A 23,833-nucleotide genomic window follows, 5' to 3' on the forward strand; every position below is an offset into this window, starting at 1 on the left:
AAAAACTAACTAGGAATACCCACATCTGGATATGGAATTTCTGATAAAGGAAGTAAAGTCTGCATGAATGGAGCTGTTCCACTCTTGCTCAGAAAAAAAAGAAAGCCTAATAATATTGTGAACCCAACTTTCCCAGATAAGCCAGTGGAAGAATATCCTTCTGTGGCTGAGAAAATATGGCCAATATTTCTACTTAGACATCTAAAGGCATATTTTCATGCACTGGGCTTGAATTGTTTTCTTTAGCAATCGAGGATAACGGGGCAGATGGCATTCATTTCTACAGTGAATTTCCTTGTGTCAGCAAGGCTTCATGTGAAAGCATTTAAGACTGAGGCATCCATACACCCTCAACTCCTGTAGTTCATGTACATATAAACACAGCTGGCTGAAGTCTGCTGCAGTTGCTAAATGTACGAAACAGATTATCACAAATGCAATGCAGGTTCATGAGGAGCACTGAGATCTCAATTAATAATAATTTTGTTAAATATCTATTTTATAATTCAGTGTGGACTTTGAACAAATTAACACTATTTTTATTAATTTGCATTTTTTTCCTGTTCTGGTGTCTCTATCAGCAGATTCCATACCATCTGGTTCAAGAATTTACTAGAATTTTGCTTTTAAAAAAATTGTTGTTACCAACTTTGAGGGGTGACATGCTCACTGAGACTGGTAGGCATGGGATTACAAAGATTTTGCTCAGTCTATTTTCTCACCCTTCTCCTTAAGGAGATCTTACAAGATCTTGCCAAGAGTAAAGATTTGGCAGCTAGGGGCAACACCAGTTGAGAATATAAACTTGTTTGCAAAATTTCATGGAGGAGGGTGGTGGAAGATTATGAGCAATATTGGCTCATAAAACAGTGAGAAGCACCACAGGGAAAAACAAGTTTACAGCAAGTTTGGCAAGAGACCTAACTAAGCAAAGTCATGCAGAGGGCATTAAAAATGAAACTGGATGAAGGACAACAAACAGACAAAAAAAATAAAGATAAGTAAAGATTTTTGTAACAAATTCTTTCCCCGCCAAGAAGAGAAGAACTACCACATTTGGGATCATAATATCAAAGTTGCAGATGTGCTATAGGAGGAAGTAGAAATCCAAAAAAGAAAACAAAGATGGCAGTTGGAGGGTTAGACCAAGTACACATGGATGAGGGCAGAGCTGGAAGCAATACAACTTCAAGGATAAAGAAGGACTAATTTTTTTTATTTTATTTTATTTTTTTTGCAAGGCAATGGGGTGAAGTGACTTGCCCAGGGTCACACAGCTAATAAGTATCAAGTGTCTGAGGCCAGATTTGAACTCAGGTCTTCCTGAATCCAGGGCTGGTGCTCTATCCACTGTGTCACCTAGCTGCCCCAGGACTGATTCTTAAAATATGAAAGAGAAGAACTAGAAATGCTTGGGGGGGATAAATTATGCTTTTGTTCTATCAAAAATGTCTGAATCAATCAGAGAGCCAGATTTCTGTGAGAGCAGAAAAAGAACAGATACATCCTTCTTTATGCATGTGGGATGGATTATTTCCACACTCATCAGTTACGTCTTTTCTTCACGAACATCACCCAACCAAAAGCAGAAAAGAACACTTACTTTTTCTGTTGACTCTCCCTGTTGAGCAAAGATGTCTCTGACGTCAGGGATTTGGTACTGCTTGTTTTTCTTCCTCATTGTCTGGGAGACTGTCTCCACTCGTTTCTGCACTGCCGCTGCCTGAGTCCGGGTCAACGTTGATAATAATACCATGCTTTCTTGAGAATCTCCAGCACAGTCTCCAAAGAGGTTTGACAAACCGGCCTCTTTCAGCCATTCCTCTTCTAATTCTCCCTCTAAGTCAAGAGGGAAAATAATGCTCAAATCAAGAAATACCGAGAAAATTTCCATTATTAAAGGAAAACATACCCTAACAAAATTCTTCCACTTCACTTCATCATACCCTATCCCTTAAGAAATGTTATCCGAGTGTTTGGTCAAAAAACATATCAAACAAAGAAGCAAAACTTCAATGTTCAGATGAGTTTCTTATAGAACCAAGATAAAGAAAATTCTAATGCCCTAAGAAATAGATTTCCCAACATCTCCATTTTTTTTATGCCACCAAAAATAAAGTCAATGCTGAAAATGTAGGTTATAACTGGGTCCCCTAACTCTATTCCAGAAATCAGTCCCATAGATTTTAAGAACTCCTAAAATTAGCTGATATAAGCAAAGGAAATAGTTACCAGGAAGATATCTGAAGAGCATCAGTCACTAAATGATTCCATGGTTTAAAACTTTATATTCTTCAAATTTTAAATAGTACTAGGTAATTTACATTGGCCCTTAGACCCCTTTTCCCCTTAGAAAAGAGAAGTACATTTTAGATCAGGGAAGTTGTTTTTAGTAATCACTGACAGGAGAGATTTTTTTAAAGTATTCTAATATTTAACTAATAAAATTAATGAAAATATTGAAACCACAAAAAATTAAAAGTTTCCTTTTGGAAAAGGAAAAATATCATAACAAGTGAGTAACCAAATTTCCAGAGAAGAACTGGCTTGTACTTTGTTTTTGTAAACCCTGTAATTTTATCTCTGTATGGAGTTTCTGGTAACGAAATTCCCTTTATCAGTGCAAGCTAGAAACTTCTCTACAACTTATAGTATTAGAGAGTTGCTTGGAGCAGTGCCACTGATTCCAAGGCTAACTATCTATCTGTTATGATCCCTCCACTTCTTGGTTTATTCTTTTGTCATAACCAATAATACATATGACAAAGAGTCTGTTTACTTTAGAATCATTTGTTTCACTGAAGGGAGGCAAAACTCATAAATGAAAATGCAGAGAAATTGTGGTAAGTGGGGAAAAGCATCTCTAACCTTTGAAAAAGTTGTTGCAAAGTTTTATTTTTTTTAAATGAGGGTGGATTTTAATCTTAATGAATGACATAATAGCTCATATTTATGCATGCAATGTGAATTGGCCCAAATATTTCTTATCATTATCATCTATCTCGGTCTAATTTCTATTAGATAGGTTTCAAGTACATAGATTTTACTAGAAAACATACAGACAACTCTCATACAAAAGAACACAATGCTGTAATATTTTTTTCAAGTCAGATCTGTGATTTCATTGGGAATTCCTATATGAAGAAAGACTATCTACTAACGTAGATCAGCAGCTGAGAAGTACCTGGAACACCAAGATGTTCAGTGACTTGCCTAGGGTCACACAATCATATGTCAGAAGTGGAACTTAAATTCCAGTCTTAGGGACTCTAAGCCTTCTTCTCTTAAATTGCTATTAAATAATCAAAATAGGCTTAATAGTTCTGGTTGTGTATTCACGAAAAAGTTTTATAATGACATAGAAATAGAAAGAAAATTGAACATGAATTAACAGATGGGTTTGAGAAGGTATTAGAAATTTTAAATGTAAAAAGGTCCAGAAATTTTTAAATAAGCTCTTGAACTAGATTTTAAAATTTTGTTAGCATGGAGGATATCCTAGGTAAGTAGAATCATAACCTGGAAAAAAAAATTGAAGAATACTGAGTAATGAAATGTTATCCTGGAAAGTCTTCACAGGAATGGCAAACAGCACTAGAAATTGGCTGTCTCTCTCCTGGGAAGAGAAGTGAGGGCCTATGTGTGTGGAATGTTTCAACATATTGTCAAGAGGAAGTTGCTGTTATGTCTGTTGGTTTTTGCTTAACTGTTTATTTTTTATAGAGGAGGATTCAAGGTGGGAGGGGAACATATCAGGAAATGATGGAGACATAAAAACAAAAAGAATCATTTAATATTTTTTAACTGTAGAGCATCCTTCTATAACCCACACTTCAGCTGAGCTTGATAGAAAACTACCTCAAATAGCATCCTTGTTCACCGTCTTTGACTTCTGAATATTTCTTTTTCTGACTGTGTATGGAAAAAAAAAGTGTCCCTGTTCAAAGTATTATTCGTATGTTTATATATGTTTAGTTACATTTTTTTAAAGCTATCAATAAAAAAAGGAAAAAGAAAATTGATCCTGTCTTGTTCAACATTTGTTTCATTGACTTGGCTTAGAGGAAAACATAAAAGGCATGTTTAACCACTTGTGAAGAGATATGAGAGGGATCAATTTGAAAAGGATAATAAATACAATGGATAATAGAATTAGAATTAAAGTATTTCAATAGCTTGGAACAATAGGCCTAATCAGAAAAGATTAAAATTAACAGAGATTAAGTTCTACACTAAGTGTGTGGGGTTTTTTTTTTAAGTCATCTCAGAAAGTATATGATATGAATATGAAGACCTATCTTTGTTGTTGTTGTTGAGTCATTTCAGTAGTGTTCAATTCTTCATGACTTCTTGACAAAAATACTAGAGTGGCTTGCCATTTCCTTCTCCAGCTTGTTTTACAGATGAGAAACTGAGACAAACTGGATTAAATGACCTGCCCGAGGAAACACAGCCAGTAAGTATCTGAAGCCAGATTTTAACTCATGAACATGAGTCTTGCTGGTTCCAACCCTAATACTCTATGCCACCCAGCTGTCCCAAGACCTGATTAGATAGCATTTTATATGAAAAAACAAAAAAACAAAAAAGCTAGAAGTCGGTCAATTAACTCTTATTTATTAAGCACCTACTAAGTTCGAGGCACTGTGCTAAGTACTGGGGATATAAAGAAAGGCAAAAGACAGTTCTTGCCCTCAAGAAGCACAAAGTCTAATGTTCATCATAAATTTAAAATGATCTAAACATCAGTTTTTTGTGCTGAAATTTATCATTTCCAGATCAAAGATGGCTCACCAGTTAAATTACATTAAGAAAGTTCTGTAAGGTTCTGGATACCACATTTTCCAAGTGAAAGTGATATATTAAATAGAATCCAGATGGTGAGGTATAAGGAAACCCTTTGAGGTAATCAGTGGGAAGAATTAGGACTATTTAGTAGAGACAAGATGAGGCTCAGAGAAGCTAAGCTAGCTATCTTTAAACATTTCAAGGACTACTGAAATGAGAGAGTAGATTTGTTCTGTTTTGCCCCATAGGGCAGAGCAGTACCAATGGGTAGAAGATATTGAAAAATAGAAGAGCTGCTTCTGGTGAATCATCATGACAAAAAGTCATTAGCTGATCAACTGTCAATGATATTATAGAAGAAAGTTATTTTAAGCTTGTGAATTGATCCAACCATTATGGAAAGTAATTTGGAATTATACCCAAAAAGTTACTATTGGACTATGTATCTGCTTTAACACAGCAATGCCATTATTGTACATGTGTGTGTGTGTGTGTGTGTGTGTGTGTGTGTGTGTGTGTGTGTGGCATACATAAGGGGCAGCTAGGTGGTACAATGGATAGAGTGTTAGGCCCGAAATCAGGAAAGACTCCTCTTTCTGAGTTCAAATATGGCCTCAGACACTTTACTAGCTGTGTGACCCTGAGCAAGTCACTTAACCTGTTTGACTTAGTTCCTCATCTATAAAATGAGCTGAAGAAGGAAATGGCAAACCACTTAGTATCTCTACCAAAAAAACCCAAACGGAGTCACAAAGTCAAACACAACTGAAACAACAGAAGAACAGATGTGTACATATGTATGTACATACTAGTTATCATATATACATATACAATGTTACTTATATATGTATGTGTATATGTATTTTTGCATGCATGTCAATATTATAGAAAGTAGTCTAGAGCTGTGAATTGGTCCAACTATTCTGGAAAATAATTTGGAATTGTACCCAAAAAGTTATTACTGGACTATGCATGTGCTCTAACACAACAATGGCATTATTATATGTGTATATGCATGTATATATACTATATATCACATATGCATATGTAAATACACTGTATCTTATATGTATGTGTATATATGTATTTCTGTTACATGATAATATGGTATATGATACACATTATAATATATGATATTATAGAAGGAAGTTAGTCTAGTGCTGTGACTTGGTCCAATTATTCTGCAAAGTAATTTAAATTTATACCCAGAAAGTTACTACTAGATTATTCATGTTTTAACACAGTAGTGTCATGTGTGTATACTTATATATGCATGTATGTATGTATATATAATGTATATTCAAAAGAGTTAAAGGAAAGAGTTCATATGTACAAAAATATTCAGAGTAGGACTTTTTTTTTGATAGCAAAGATCTGGAAACACAACGTGTTTCCATTAACTGCATGGGGAAACACTAACCAAATCATGACATATTAATATAATAAGAGATAATAAAGGGGATAGATTCAGAGAAACCAGGAAAAACTTGTGGGAACTGATATAGAGTGAAATGAGCAGAACCAGGAGAATGGTATTTATAATAACAATAGTATTGTAAAAACAAACAACTTTGTAAAATGTAAGATATCTGATTAATGCAGTGACCAATGACTCCAGAAGATGAATGATGAAGCATGCTTCTCACCTCTAGAAGAGAGATGGGGGAATGCAAGTATATAATCAGATACACATTTCCAGACAAAGCCTGCATATGAACTTGTTTTGTTTGAGTATATTTTTATTACAAAAAAGAGGTCTTTTATTTATTTATTTTTAGAAGGTTGAATTAGGGATGATTATGATGACAAAAAAAGAGAAAGAAGAAAATAAAGATATAAATAAAACAACCTTAAATTATATAGAATAGAAAAGAATAACATTCATGGAGGGACAAGGATAAACAGGGCAGTGTTAGTACTACTATGTTAAATTTAATATATGCTTTTAAACACAAGCTATATTTTAACAGAGGATCAGAGTTCCATAAAAAAAAAAAGGGATGTAGTTAGTCACTTTCAAATCTAATATCCTTTCATTCTAGCATTTTTGTCAAGAATCTAAATGAATATTAAAAGGTCACATCCAGGCATTTTAGAAGATCAGAAAAACTAAGAACACATTTGTATGCCATTTGTGTAAGCCTACTAAATCTGTGTACTGTCTCTTCCCTAATAATTTTCAAGTTGAAATGTTATTAATCCTATTTTTAGGCAAGTTATTTCAACAATTTTTTTTCTATTTTCACTTCTGTCCCACACTCATTAGCTACATTAACATATAAATAGACTGAAACCATGTTTTATTACCATCAGGCTCTTTTACAACAACCTCCTCTTGTTCCTCATGTCTGTTTTCTCTAGATTTTTTAATATTTTCCAGTTCAGTCCAATAATCTTCCAAAGATAAGTCATCCAATGAATCCTGGGAACTCGATCGATCAAACGGTGGCTTTTCTGCAACTTTTTTGGAGCTTTCATGGTTCATTGTATATTGACCAGACCTGTGACGATAAATTCAAAAGAAAACAATTCATTACTAGATAATAAGGAAAAGTTAAAACAATGTAAATCTCAGTTGTCAATATATGCTTAAATTTCTAGTAGATTAAAGTAGGTTTTTTTTTAGTCTGCAACAACATTTTTATAAGAGAATCTTACCAGTAGAATAATTTAAATTTTAGGATGTCAGAGACCTGGGTTCAAATTGTGACTCTGCCACTTACTACCTTGTAATGACTTTAGACAAGACATTTGACCTCTTTGGGCTTAAATTTTCTCATCTATAAAATAAATAGACTGAATTAGTGAATATCTAGGTTGCCTTTCTGCTCTAAATAGTAAATACTCTCCTAGGGAAGAAAAATAAGTCAATTTCAAGAATTATCTTTCAGCTTTAACTATAACTACTTACAACCTAATGAGATAGGTAGGTAACAAGTTGTGTCTTGATTATAGACAAGTTGTGGTCACAAATCAATGGAAATGAATTAGAATTTCACAAGTACATTTGAATCTATAGAGTTCTGCTTTCCATATAAGTAAGCCAAGCTGAATCAACATTTTTGTATAACATAAAGCTTTACATAGCAATAAATTTCACTACTGTAACTGAAGTTTATACATGAGGATGATTCATTAATTTCTAGACTATTGTTCTAACCTAGTAAAGATATCTTCCCAATTTGTTTTCATCTATAGCATATATGTGGTTTTTGAAGAGGCAGAGAAACTAGAGACCAAATTGCCAACATTTGCTAAATTATGGAGAAAGCAAGGAAGCTCCAGAAAAAACATCTACTTCAGCTTCATTGACTACACTAAAGCCTTTGACTATGTGGATCACAACACAATGTGCCAAGTCCTCAGAGACATGGGAGTACCAGATCATCATACTCGTCTCCTGAAGAATCTGTATGTAGGCCAAGAAGCAACAGTTAGAACAGAACATAGAACAATTGATTGGTTTAAGATTGGAAAAGGAGTCTGACAAGGTTGTATGTTATCACCTTATTTATTTAATTTATATGTAGAGTACATCATGTGAAATGCCAGGTTGGATGAATCAAAGCCAGAATTAAGGTTGCTGGGAGAAATACCAATAATCTCAGATACACAGATGATACCGTTCTGATGGCAGAAAGTGACGAATTAAGAAGGCTTTTGATGAGAGTGAAAAAGGAAAGGATAGAAGCTGGCTTGGAGGTTAACAATAAAAAAAAACAAAACCCAAAAAAACTAAGATCCTGACAACTGCTCCCATTACTTCCAGGCAAACAGAAGGAGAAGAAATGGAAGTAGTGTTAGATTTTATATTCTTCGGCTCAAACATCACCGATGGCAAATACAGTTGTGAAATTAGAAGACACTTGCTCCTTGGAAGGAAAGCTATGGTAAATCTAGATAGCATACTAGAGACATCACCTTGTCGACAAAGGTCTATATAATCAAAACTGTGGTTTTTCCGGTAGCAACATATGGCTGTGAAAGTTGGACCAGAAGGAGAGCTGAGCATGGCAGAATCTACATTTTTGAACTGTGGTGCTAGAGAAGACTTTGGAGATGCTCTTGGACAGCAAGCATATCAAATCAGTCAAAACTTAAAGAAATTAATTCAGACTATTCCCTGAAAGGACAAATACTGAAGCTAAAGCTCAAATACTTTGACCACAAGTTACTGAGAAGACACGACTCATTAGAAAAGACCCTGATGTTGAGAGAGATTGACGGCAAAAAGAAAAAGGGGAGCACAAGAGGATAAGCTGGATAGATAGTATCATGAAAACAATGAACATGACTTTTGGACAGACTTTGGGAGATAGTAGAGGATAGAAGGGCCTAGAGCGCTATGGTCCATGGGGTCATGATGAGTTAAACACGACTAAACAACCAAACAACAACAGCATATGCATTTATACATATACATAATATGCAAACAAACTCATTCTGTACATGTTTTCCCTGAAAGAATGCGGGTTCCTTGAAATTAGTGATTGTTTTATTTTTGTTATTTATATACTCAGCACAGTACCTGATACGAGGAGCTTAATAAATGTTTGTTGATTGTTTGCTAGTACATATATGTAATAATGAAGCATAAATACAATTCATTTGAAATTTGCCATTATTTAGACTTCTAATTAGGTGGAAATATATTTCTCACTAATTATGAAAAAAAGTAGTTTCTTAAAGAAGGACCAGCAGTTAAGAAAACCTCAGACAACCAGGCTGCATCAACTGATGGATACAGTACTTTTTTTCCCCTATCCATATGACAAAGAAAATAAAGATAGTTTAAAAGTTTATTTCAAAGTAAAATTATAATAAAATTTTTGCATCAATTGATGTGTCTGGTCCTTCCAGTGTTAGGCAAACAGTACAAGCCTCCAAAAGAAAAGAGGAAGACTTCTAGCTTTAGAATCAATCCCCTCTTTATATACAATTTGAGAAAGGTAATAAAATGGGAAACCCAGAAGAGCCTAACAAGGAAAAAGATGGTATTTTCCACATGCTAATCACAAATCAGTCTCATTAGAGTTAATTAGAATTAGTTCATTAGAATAAGCTCTCTAGAAGATAATATTTTGTTAATATGTATCTATTTGCTGTGATTAAAATAATAGTTTTTTTTTTAAAGTCAAACTGTTATTATGAATTAGTTACAAAAGTGAAGAAACTTATGGTGGCCAGGAATTGGAAATCAAAGGGATGCCCGTGGCTAAACAAGCTGTGGTATATGATTGTGATGGAATATTATTGTGCTATAAAAAATGACAAGCATGATGATTTCAGAAAAACCTGGACTTACATGAACTAATGCATAGTGAAAGTGAACAGAACCAGAATGTTGTACACAGTAACAGCAATATTGTTTGATGAAGAACTGTGAATGACTTAGCTCTTCTCAGCAATATAGTGATCCGATACAACCTCAAAGGACTAATGATGAAGCATGCTATTTTCACTCTCTTTCATTTCATTTCTTTTCTTTTATTCTAATCATCTTTACAAAATGACTAATATGGAAATGTTTTACATAATTGCACATGCATAACCTATATCTATTGGTTTACCATTATAGAGCGAGGGAGAGAGGGATAGAATTTGGAACTCAAAACTTTAAACAAAAATGTTTAAAAATTAGGGGAAAAATGTGAAGAAACTCTAGCCCACAGGCCAAATTTTCCCTTTACTTCTACTCTGATTTATAAAACAAGTGCTTAGAGTATTGTCATTATTCATTCCTATTAATTCATTAAGCACCTACCACTATACTCTAGATGTAGTAGTGAGTGAGAGTGGGAGACATACAAAGAAAAAAAATGAAACATGTCCTGCTTTTTTCTAATCTATTTTTTCTAATAATTTATTTTTTAACTCTATAACTTATAGAGTTAAATAACACTACAGAGTTAAGAACTCTAACTTATTTTTTCTAATTCTTGCCCTAATTTTCTCTAATTTACATACTTTCCTTTGATAATTTCATAAATTCCCAGTGGGTTCAATTATCCATATAGATGATCTGCAAGTCTATAGGTACAATCCGTGTCTTTCTCCAGAGCTCAGGTTGTATTGTTCATCATTTGTTTTCAAAGAGGACTAATGACACCAGGAGGGTGATGTCTTGACTTGCCTGAGAATTGGATTTAAGTAAAGCAGAGTTGCACAGTCATCAATCTCCCGCTCCCCTCCAGAGTCACAGAAGTCTAGCGGCAAGATAAAAGTCCAGAGAACTGTCAATGGCCCGGGATGCAGTGGATGACCTTGGCTTTTTTGATGTCTGACCAAGCTGGAAGCATCCCACAGCATAGCTGGAACAAATTGTTCTCATCTACCCATTCTGCTGGAGGAAGTCTTCACATGAAAAGTCTTTACATTTCCTTAATTCACCAACAGGATTGAGGTTTGTCTGTTACCCTCAACCTGAGTTAGCTCATCTGCCAAGATGGTTTTACTGGGATAGGGCCGCTGTACATACTAAAGCTTCTTGGAGCCACAGGTGAGAGTCAGGTGAAAGATGAACATCAAAGGTGGATGAACAGTACTGAAAAGGACTCAGCAAGCCCTCACAGCAGAGGCACTAGCCCCAAGCTCTGCTACTGCATCACCAAACACCTATGGATATTGCGAACTAAACATTATATACCAACATCTATTGGACATTTTGAACTGACATCTCAAATTCAACATGCCCCAAACAGAACTAATCTTCAAATAAATAGGGTGGCGGGATAGGATTAAGGAAAATAGAGTTAGTTTTTCACAGCATGACTACTATGAAAGTGTTTTGCATAACTGCACATATATAACCTATATTTAGTTGCTTGCCTTATCAATGAGGGTGGGTGGCGAGGGAGGAAGGGAGAAAATTTGGAACCCAAAGTTTTAAAAACACATGTTTAAAAAAAATGTTTTCACATGCAACTGGGAAATAAGAAATACAGGAAATGGGGTACAGAAATCCATCCTGCCCTACAGGAAAACTGAAGGGGAAGGGGATAAGAGAAAGGGAAGAGAAATAGAAGGGAAGGCAGACTAGGGGAAGGGGTATTCAGAATGCATGCCATCTTGGGGTGGAGGGAGGGGCGAGATGGGGTGAAAATTTGGAACTCAAAATCTTGTGGGAGTAAATATTGAAAACAAAAAAATAAATGAAAATTACCATAAAGAAAAAAGAAAACGAGGATAATAATATGTATACTACTTACTTCTCAGAGTTTTTGTGAGTCTCAAATGACATAATGTATGTGCAGCTCCTTGTATACCTTAAAACATTATATAAACTCAAAATTTAAAAAAACAAACAAACAAAACATCTGGCAATTTGCCTTCTTTGTTCTAATTCTATATGATACCTAGCCTGGGGTTGGTGAGGGGTTACATGATGTTACTTCATCCTGTTGCTGTCCAGGATGACAGACTTCTTGTGAATATACTCCCCCAATCAACCTAATTAACCCTAATAAAACCTATTAATAACCAAACTGTTATAAGCCCCTCTTTCTTTGCTATCTCAGCATTCCCTCAGAGGGTATACCACCCTACAACTGGTGTAATAAGGGCAGATCTCTTCTGCCCCCTTACATTTGGTATAGTGGGCAGGATACTCTGCCCCCTTAACACCTGCCTATCCAAACAGTGACAAGGTCTGGTCAATTCTCCCTCCACACCTCTTGCATCCGTTTCCTTCTCTCCACTTCCCTAATTTAGGCCCTCCTTCCCTCTCACCTGGATTATTACAACAGCCTCCTAATTGGTCTCCCTGCTGTCTTTTCTCTCTCAAACCCATCCTCCACAAAAGCCAAGATGATTCTTAAAGCACAGGTCAGACCATGTCATTCCTCTGCTCAATAAACTCCAGTGATTCCCTATTATCTCTAGGTTCAAATGCAAACTCCTCTGATAATTTAAGTCCTTCATAATTCAGCTCCAACCCACCTTTCCTGTCTTATGCAGGACTCCCATTCACATACTATTCAGTTCAGCCAAACTGATTTTATTGCTGTTCATCACAGTCTTATCTTTTGTACATCCCAAATCTGGAATGTACTCTCTCCTCATAAATCTCTGAGTCTTGATCTTCCTTCAAATCTCAGCTAAAAAGCCACCTCTTACATGAAGCATTTCCTGACCCCTTTACCTGCTAATGCCACTCATCAAAATTTTATCAGGTACTTGTACTGTGTACACCTATAAGTGAACACCTTCTTATTCCCAATGGAATATGTGCTTGCTGAAGCACAGGGCTATTTTAATTTAAAGGCAATTTAGATCTTTCCTGTAATCCTTAAGCAATAAGAAACTAGTATACTTAAACTCAGAAGCTTAATACTGATAGATGCAAAAATTTTTCTTTGGTGCCTCATAGCTAACATTTCTATAGCACTTTAAGGTTTGCAAAGTGTTTTTCATGCATTATCTCATGCAAATCATGCATTTGATTTCCTCACCTAGAAAATGAGAAGTTTGTACTGAAGTCCTAAGGTTTCTTCTAACTGTAATACTCTATGTTTCTAGAATGGTACAATTCTTTTCTTCTGTGACTATCTTTATTGCATCCTGTCCTAGTGTCTGTTTCAGCTTTCTTTCTCTCTATTTTTTAAATTTTTCCCATTTCCTTCTATCCTATGTTTGTTTTTTTTTCATTTTTTTAACTGTCATCAAAGACTAGAATTGCAACATGTTTAAAAGTGGTTTATTAACTAATCTTTTGTTTCCCATCCTAATTTTTAAATGAGTATATTTCAATTCTCACTTAAAAATACACCAAGTTTTAGAACTCAAAATTTTTTTTAAAACAAATGTTAAAAATTATTTTTACATGTAATTGGAAACTGATATGGAAATGTGTTTTGCAAAGACTGCACATGTGTGACCTATATCAAATTGCTTTGGGGGGGGTGGTAAAGAGGAGGAAGTGAGAGAATTTGGAATTAAAATCTTAGAAAGTAAATGTTAAAAATTATGTAACTGGAAAAATGTAAACTACACATATTTAGAAAAAATAAAATATAAATTAAAAAAAAAACCCAAACTTCAGTTTTTAAAATTTATGTGACCCTAAATTAACATTTTCTTTGTGTCTTAATGTCAAGTTCTCCACCCTTATCACAAAGGGATATTATTGTTTATTCTATGGTTTGCGCTATGATCTTTTACAATTGTATCCCATACTTTATGAAGTTTTTAATGTTTTTCAGGTCATTTTGTGTTCTTTTTGTCTCTCTCATACTGTAGGCTCCAGATGGCAGGGACAATGTCCACACTTCTTTTTAAATGTCTAAACAGTACCTAGAACAAATTGGAACTTCAATAAATAATGTTGACTGATGGGCTGAGCCATGATGATTAATGCAAAATGATTTCTTTTTTGTTATCTTTTCACAAGGAGGAGGCTTAGTTTTATGATGAATCACAATCAGTTAAGCCTTTTCACTGCCAAAGGAATGTGTTTATCCTTAGAAAAAAATTTTCCAGTAAATTTCCATTAAGATAGAATACGTGGAAAAAAGTAATGTATCTAGTAATGGTACTGTTTAGGAGACAGTACTACATAAACACACCTTCTTTACCAAGTTTACACTTTCAAAACTTAGATAAAAAGGAAAGCATGTCACTTTTCATTGAAGAATGAATCTAACAATTTGTCTCTGATAAGATTCAGGTGTTGAATAGATAGTCAGGTGTCTATGGGCATAGTGTGCCAACACTGAGGCATGGAAGGTGTTTTGGGGAATCAGCAGCAAGAAAATTCACTTTTCCCTCTCAACAAGACGGCATACACCCAGTGAAAGCAATAACTTCTAAATAGGAATCAGCCAGTCATGGACTTTGTACTTTCTGTACAAATGTCACTGTACTTTCTGTAATTACCTCGAACATCAATAAACATGTGCGGTCATTTCTTTTCTATTTAAAGAATGCTGTGCTTCAGTAAATGTATCTACTTAAAAAATCTGGGTCTTCTTCAGACTGTTTTAGGTCTCCTGGTGGAGGGCAGTTCACTACTTTCTTCAATTCTATTTTAAAGAAATGTTATAGGATACTATGTTTATTTTGGAAATCAGGGTTTTAAAACACAAAGCAACATCTGCAAGGCATAAAGATACAGAGAAAAGTTGCCAAAGGAGAGATCCAGACATATGATACGCTGAAAACAATCACTAGAAGAAATCATTTATATTACAATCAACACCCAATTATTTCCCACGTGGTTGAGCTGCATGAAAAGTAGTTTCCTTTCCCCTCCTTCTCCTAGGAACCTCACCTCTGAGCAAGCATTTCACCCATGAACCCAGCTGTGTGAGCCAGACTCTTTCTCTATGGAAAGAACCCCTCCCCCAATTAAAAGATTTCTTTCCCTTACTTCTTTTTAAGGATTTGGACCCTAATCCAATACCCCACATACTGGAAAAATATGAATATGCCACCAGGTGATAACATTCACTTTAACGTAGTAGTCTACAAATCCTTTGTTTCCCAACAACCCTGGTGAGGAAAAGACAATAATTACCACTATCCCCATTTCATAGATGAAGACACCAAGGTTCAGAGAGAGGGGAGAGAGAGAGAGAGCTGGGACCATGCCCCCACCCCCATTACTTGTTCTTGTTAAGCAACAGATAAAAGTTCCCATAAGATGGAACTCTGGAGTGGAATGCAGAGTATGGAGGGTTATTGAGGATTGAGCCATCACTTCACAAGCATACTAACCATTAATTAGCAAGAGTTGAAGGGGACAATTCTGTTCTCCTGGTCTTATCATCCCAGTTTAATTCAGAACCTATTAATAACAACTGTTTGTGTACAGACTTTAAGATCAGCCAACACTGGGAGAAACAAGACTATACTTCCCCAATGTATCAATGGAAATGTTTCATGAAATGGATTAAAAAATTTTATTCAAAGAGATGGCAATGTAACACATTCCTTGGTAGTAGAAGGGAGTTCAGTAACCTAGCAAAATCCACTTTCCACAGAGTAATGTAGTTTCCTTGGGATATCCTCTCAACTAGGCAATTGTAGCTTGGTAAATTATCACATCATTCCAATTACTGATGATAAACCAAAGAATCTGATTTAGAGTCCTCATTTTTTTTAACTTTTTGAAGATAGGCATCACTTTTGCTTTCTGGGATTTTCCCAAAATTATTAGCCAAAATTATGGCTAGTGGTTACAACTATGGCTAGTGGTTACCCTTAGGGTGCATATCATCAGGTAAAGTACTTAACCCAATGTCTAGTATGTAGTTGGCACTCAATAAATTTTTTCTCTTTATTATTATCATTATTATTATTAGACTCCCTCAAGATAAAAAAGTGAGTATGCTGATTCATATATTTTTCAACTATGGATGTTATATTACATAATTTATCATAAATTACAACAATTTATTTGACTATATTAGCTATCACCCTGACTTATTAACAATTTATTTCAATTCAACAAACAATTATTAACCACTTGCAATATGCAAAGAACAGACCCTAACATCTGGGAGTCAGAAAGCTAAAAAATGGCAAGAGTTCCAGACCACAAGGTTCTTATAAGCCAGACCTGTACAACTTGGCAGCAGGTAGAGGCCAAAATTAAAATAAGCTAAACTTTTTTGGGCCACATATGGGTTTTTAGCAGCTCGCTTTCCAAGTAAAGGTATAATTAATGATTAAACTATTTTGCAAATAAACCATATTAAAAAAGGGGAAATTTCAATTAGTATCAATTAATTATACTTATAACTTAAGTTTTTTTATCATTTAATCACATTAATGTTAAAAAAATTACTTTGCTAAGTAGAACAAGTATTAATATATATTTCAGCTTTTCTTACTGTCTAAAACACACCAAAAAAATATGACTCTTGCTCCTCTTAGACTAGAGATAGACTGACGATGATTGGTTGCTGCGGGTCACGTGACAAACAAGAGAGCGTGTGCAGTGGCAACCCACTTGCCTGCCTGCCCAAGTTACATGATGGGCACAATAGTGACTATTGGAAGACTGATTAAGCAGGGCACAAACAAAGCATTCATTACAGTTTTAGTTTCTTTTACACCCTCTACATTTTTCACCAGCCTCCTGAAAATCCTTTGGTGGGCCCCAAGTGGCCCTTGGGCCATATGTTGTGCAGGCCAGTTATAAGCTAATAAGGGGACAGTGACAAATACACAAATTAAGTCTGATGTGAGGTAGATTGCAAAAAAGGTAAAGGAGAGAGCTAAATAAAGTTTGGATAGGGGCATATAACCCTTTTTAGATGAGTGCAGGAAGATTTCGTGAGGAAAGGAACACTTGAGCCTAGTTTTGAACTAGAGGGATTCAATACAGAAAGATGAAGTGATGTTCAAGGCATGGGAGATGACAGGCTGAGCAAAGTTATGGAGGCCAGAGAACCTTGAATTAGATTGAAAAACCAGGACAGTTTAGTCTCTCCCAAATTCTACCAAAGGCAGGAAAAAGGAGGAGAAAAGAGAAAGAAAAAAAGAAGGGCAGCTAGCATGTGTACAGCACTTTAAGGCTTTCAAAGCGCTTAACAAATATTCGCTCTTTTGACCTTCACAATGCTAGAAGGTAGGTGCTGTTATTTTCCCCTTTTTAACAGTTGACAAAGACTAAATGACTTCTCAGGGTCATACAATTAGTAAGTGTCTGAGGATGGATTTGAACTCAGGCCTTCCTGACTCCAGGTCCACTGATTTCTCTATTCTACCACCCAAAGTACACAAAGAGAAGCATGAAACATAGCTAGAAAGCGAGAGTGGAGCTAGATTATATAATATCTTAAATGCCAGGCATTACCCTAAAGGCAATAAGGTATTTTACTATACTAACTACTAAATAAGTATGATATGACAATATATACATAATAATTAATATCAATTAAATATACTTTTTACTTAAGATTTTATTTATCATGAAATCACATTAATGTTAAAAATTAGTTTGCTAAGCGTTACAAGTTTTAATACATATTTCAGGTTTTCTTACTGTTTACATTTAGTAACAACTGAAAACACAGCGAAAAGATACTACATGTGACAAGCAGGAGAGAATTATATAAATAATATAAATTAATAAATTATAAATTTGTAATATAAATACTAAATTTATATATATACATATAAACATGGTCAGATTGGTACATTAGGAATGAATGAATGAAAAAAGCATTTAAGCTATGTGCCTGTCTTAATGTAGTTTGAGTTGAGCTTTGGGATGCCAACATACAGTATAAGGAGGGAACAGAGACACATAAGATAGAAGCCAATTCCAGGCTCACTTCCTGAGGGCAAGGTTAGGGTACTTGTCCATCCAGGCAAGAGGAAAGGGACTTTAGCAGTGGGATTGGAGGCAATAGGAGATAACAGTGGGATGTTGACAAGGGGCAGTTAAGGAAGATGATGTTGGCAGTGATGTGAAGGCTGGCTTCAAGGAGACAGATAGGAAAGGCTGAAGATAAGAGTTGAAGAGACTAGAGACAAAAACAGCAACAGAGGGGAAAAAAAGATATAGTCACAGAAAGAATCACAACACAAGCAATGATTTCTATTCATTATTTTTAAATTTTTTTCTGATTGCTTTTTGTATTTTTCTTTTAAATCAATTATTTCCCTATTTATACTCCCTTCCAATGGACCCTTACTTCTGGCAAAGAAAAGTATTTAAGCAAAACTAACAAAGCAACCACATCTGACATTGGCTGCAATATTCCTTAGGTATTATCTTCCCTTACTCTGATGCCTCGATTGAGAGAAGGGATATGTTTCATCTTCTGTTCTGTGGGACCAAGATTGATCATTTCAATGAATCTAGCTTCAGCTACCTATTAGTATTGTTGTCATTTACATCATTGTGTATGTTGTCCTCTTGGATGTGTTTTCTTTGCTTCACTTCACATTAAGTCTTCCTAGATTTCTCCTAATTCCTCAGATTGCTCCTGCACAATAATATTCCATAGCATTCACAGACCACAACTTGTCCAGCCACTCCCCAGCTGATGGACATCCATTTTGTTTTCATTTTCTTTGCTACTACAAAAACAAAAACAAAACAAAACAAAAAAGTGATGCTATGAATAATATGGAATGTATCTGACCTTTTTTCTTCTATCTTTGACTAGAAGGTCATAGCATCATCAGCATTATCTCTGCAACCTTAAATGTTTCATTTTAGGGCATGAAAACTTAAGTATCTTTTCTCTCATAATTCTAAATTGGTTTCAAGAATGATTGGGTCAATTTACAGTTCCACTAATGGTGGATTAGTTTGCCTATCTTCTTACAGCCTCTCCAATATTGTTTCTGTCTTATCTTTGCCATTGGCTGGCTTGGTGGTAAAACATCAGAGTTTGCTTCTTTAATTTGCACTTTTCTTATTATTATTAGTGATGTGAAACATGTTTTCATAAGGATGATGATCCATTGCATTTCATCTTCTGATAACTGTTCGTATCCTTTGACAATTCATCTATTGGAGGATGGTTACTTGTTTTATACATTGAGGTCAATTCTATAGATCTATCTCAATATCGGATTTTCATAAAAGACAAGTAATGATTGACAGGAGAATGTCTCAGAGGAAATGGCATAAAGTGGGATCAAGGTCACAATCACAGGGATTTGCCTTGGCAAGGAAGAGAATCACATCATCTTCTCAAACTGGAGGGAACAGGGAAAGGTTAGGTTAGGACAATGAAAAGGTTTGGGGATGTGAAGAATGGAAGATAAGAGAGCTCATGATGATGTCCTATGCCTTCTCAGTAAAATAATAGGTCAGGTCATTTGTCTAAATGTAAAGGAGGCATAGGTAGGCAAAAAGGATAGCAGTATATCATATAACATAACTAAAAGAAATTTCACACTATTTATTCTACATATTAAAAACCAATTTAGTTGAAAATAACTTGAACTTGCACATATTCATAAATTTTTAAGTGTTGCAAATCGCTTCAATTATACTTCTAAAACATCAAAAATTTATTCTTACCCAGGGACAGTCAACCTTTAATTACTTGGCTTAAAAAAAATCGGACCATACCCTCATATATTACAGTTTCTTTGCTTAATTTTATGGATGGACCTCTTTTTTTTTCTTTTAACATACCCCACCCAAATACCTCCATTAGATGTTCAAAATCTCCCAAATATCACATGAATGTATCATTTCCCATTCAGCCTGTTATCTTTTCTGTACCAACTAAACCTAAAAAAAAGTCATATATTTTAAAAAATCAATCAGATTTCTGGTATGAGGAATTTTTCTTTTCTGTACCGACAACAATACTAAAAAACATAATCACTGCCAATATGGTCAGAGTATTAATACTGCAAAACTGGTCTTGTAGGTTAGTGTGCTCATCTGCAGTGACTAATCACTCCTACAGTCTGTAAATGGCCCAGATCACTTTGCTTTAGAAGTTAATGTTAAGTATTATTCAATAGAAGCTAATAACCCACAAGAGGGCTCTGACAAATGGAAAGAAAAAACACTGCAAGAGGGGGAAGAATTGGTTAGAAAACAATCCTTCCTAATTCTTTTCTCCCTTGAGCAACTATTTCCAGCCAATGAAAAAGTTGTGCTCAAAATCATCATTGACTCCCACATCTCTTCAATATTTGCTTTGCTTCTAATAGATATCAAGACCACATATCTAGAGCTAGCAGGAGCCTTAAGAATCCATCTATTCCAATTCTCTCAATTTTATAAATAAAGTGAGGCCTGGAGTGGTGAAGTGAATTGCCCCAAGGTAGAATCTGAACCCAGACCATCAGTTTCCTAAATGGCTCTTTCCAGCATATTATACTACCTTTCAAAGTTATAGGAGTCATTTGTAAATTCTGGCAGGTACTGTACCAAACTGAAAAGCTTAGAGTCACCTAAAGGGCAATGGAGAAGGACATAATGAAACATATTACCAACCAATAATGGCATCAGAGAAGTGTATAAGGATGTCTGTCATCAGAGAGATGTGCGATTGAAAAAGAAGGTGGACGTCCATCATCTGGGGAAGACTAATAAGTTATGGTATATAAATGTGATGGAATATTATTGTTCTGTGAGGAATGATGAAGGGAATGGTTTCAGAAAAACCTAGGAAGACTTACATGAACTGAGGCAAAGAGAAATGAGCAGAACCAGAAGAACAAGTTACATAGTAACAGCAATATTGCAAAGATAATCAACTGTGAAAGACTTAATACCTAGTGATCCACCCTAATTCCAAAGGGCTCATGATGTAAAATTATATCCATTTCCAGATAGGGAACTGATGGTCTCTGCATGCAGACTGAGGCATATTTTTATTTCCTTTCTTGATTTTCCTTGCTGGGGACTGGGTGGTAGGTAATGACCTGACCCATTATTTTTCAGAAAAGGTACAGAAATATGTTTTGCATGACTTCTTATGTATAATAGCTATACCTTCTCAGTGAGTGGAGGAGGAGTGAAAGGAAGGAGAAAACTTGGAACTGAAAATAAAAAATAATTTTTGTCTTTTAAAAAAGGTAAACTAGGGACAGCTAGGTGGCGCAGTGGATAGAGCACTGGCCCTGGAGTCAGGAGGACTCGAGTTCAAATGCCGTCTCAGACACATAACACTAGCTGTGTGACTCTGGGCAAGTCAGTTAACCCCAACTGCCTCACCAAAAAAGAAAAAATAAGGTAAAGTAGTTGCATAATGAGAGGGAAGTGCAACCAATGGGCAGAGAACCCATGCACTCCACTACTATGCATGGGGCCATAGATAGACTCCTCAAGCTCTGTTAAAGCCAGAAGTCTCAAAGAAAGAGAGGAAATTAATACATTGCAATGTGTTACCTTTGCAGGGAGTGCCTCCTTCCCTATGAAATAACAAATGGAGTGAAATGAATGACTTGGGGCAAGTCATTCCACATGTCTGTGCTAGATCCCTCTTTGAAGTGACTTCAAACTTTAAATCCTCTGTCCCTAAAATACTGATTAATAATATATAGATCTAAAAGGGACAATGTAACATCATGATACACACAGGCCTCTTTGCTTTTCTGAATCATTGCAAGGACGCTGTAATTCAACATTTTGTAACATCCTTAACACATTGATTTTTTTTTAAAGTATCAACAGTCACAGCAGGCTATACATTTTGCATCCTTTATGAAGGTTCCTAGATCTGTTTCTACAATATGGATTACCCATCCCTACCCTCTTTGTGTAAGAAACTCATTCACAATCATTCTTTATGACTACTACTGTGCTCCCATTTGTCAAATAACAGAAAAGACCTAGGAAAGAAAACCTGAATGTTTCAACAGAAGCTTTTTTTGGGCAAGTTGATGGCTTAACGGGAACTTTAAAAATTAGGATGCCTTTATTTCTAACTTACCCATGTAATTCACATAGCCCACAGTTTCATATACCACCCTTATAAGATGCAGATTACTTCACGCTGATTATAGGAATGCTCTGCATTTTAAAGGTTTGGCTTCAGTTTTCACACTGGTCATTCTTAATAATATAAAAAGTAACACTGCCAGAACAGCCCTAACCAAATAAGTATTACCCTTCATAAATGCTTATTTAAGGAAGTCTTATTTTCTAGATACAAAATTCACCCTTGGCTAATAGCATTTAGGGCTCATATATTGACAAAAACATTAGTATGCTTAAAATACAGTTCTTTTGCCACTGAGCCCGATGTACTCTCTGATGCCCAAGGACAAATAACGAGATACTCTGGAAGAAGAGCTTATTACTGAGTCTTTCGTCCCTTCTGATTATATATTCTATTATAGTACAATGGAGAAATCATCCCATTTCTCCAGTATTATTATAGTGGTATTTATTAAAGTTAACCTTCCACTAAGCTGTACAGAGAAGGTGATGGGCAAAAGCTCCAAAATGAATGGCTTTTAGAAAGCCTAGTGTTTTTTTTTTTTATGGTTTGTTTTAAAAGCACCTCCCAGTGAGTAGGAGCGGTGGTTAACATGAAAACTGAGGAGGTAAACATCGGGTTGAGAAGAAAACCATTTTCCGCAGGCTCCAAAGTTCATTTTTTATGGGCAGTTCTAAATAACTATCCTTCATGTTAAAAGCTTAGACTGAAAAGAGTGTCCAAAGGCCAATGGGTATACTTTTATGAGCTATATACCAAGAGTTATACAGCAGAAATAATGTCTACCTTCCCAAAACATTTACCTAAATTTTGACCAATTCCCCATTCCCTCTTTTGAAAACTATTCACAAAATGGACTATTCTTGAAATTCAGGGTCATTTTCGCCTTTAAAGAAGCTGGCTAAGTTTGCCTCTTTTTAGTAAATGCTCGAGAGTCTAGAGGACCCAAAACAAAACAGTTATGAAAACAAAAGACTAATTGTACTTCCCAAAGCACACTGGGATACAAAGTAGGAACTTAGAATTAACAGTTCACACCCAAAAATTCCACAGGCATTTCATAGAATTAGAGAATTAGAGCTGAACAGGATCTCAGGAATCATCTAATCTAACAAACTCATTTTACTACTAAGTAAACTAAAGCCCAGAGATGCAAAGACTCGCAAAATGTCAAATTACATGACTAGTTAGAGGCATAACCCATGTCTCCTTGGCTTTTGAAAGACAAAGGGGCCCCAACTGATAAATGGTCAAAGGATATGAACAGGCAGTTCTCAGATGAAGAAATTAAAACCATCTATAGTCAAATGAAAAAATGCTCTAAATCACTATTAATTAGAGAAATGCAAATCAAAACAACTCTGAGGTACCACAACACAACTATGAGATAAGCTAACGTGACAAAACAGGAAATGATAAATGCTGGAGAAGATGTGGGAAAATTGGAATACTAACACATTGATGGTGGAGTTGTGAACTGATCCAACCATCCTGGAGAACAATTTGGAACTATGCACAAAGGGCTTTAAACTATGCATATCCTTTGACCCAGCAATAACACTTCTAGGGCTATATCCCAAAGTGATCATACAAATGGGAAAAGGACCCACATGTACAAAAATATTTATAGCAGCTCTTTTTGTGGTGGCAAAGAATGGGAAATTGAGGGGATGCCC

General features: G+C 35.4%; 1 protein-coding gene across 1 annotated transcript in view; it reads right to left on the reverse strand.

Annotated features, from left to right (window-relative positions):
• Nucleotides 1-23,833, reverse strand: part of ARHGAP18 (Rho GTPase activating protein 18) — a 168,115-nt gene that overhangs the window by 67,863 nt on the left and 76,419 nt on the right. Inside the window, exons 2-3 of the mRNA XM_027848567.1 lie at nt 7,096-7,289; nt 1,604-1,839 (exon numbers count right to left, since the gene is read on the reverse strand). Coding sequence (XP_027704368.1) covers nt 1,604-1,839; nt 7,096-7,289 — 430 coding nt within the window. The remainder of the gene's footprint in view (nt 1-1,603; nt 1,840-7,095; nt 7,290-23,833) is intronic.

Source organism: Vombatus ursinus, unplaced genomic scaffold (genome assembly GCF_900497805.2).
Source record: "Vombatus ursinus unplaced genomic scaffold, bare-nosed wombat genome assembly UNPS02006779.1, whole genome shotgun sequence".
Taxonomy (NCBI): domain Eukaryota; kingdom Metazoa; phylum Chordata; class Mammalia; order Diprotodontia; family Vombatidae; genus Vombatus; species Vombatus ursinus.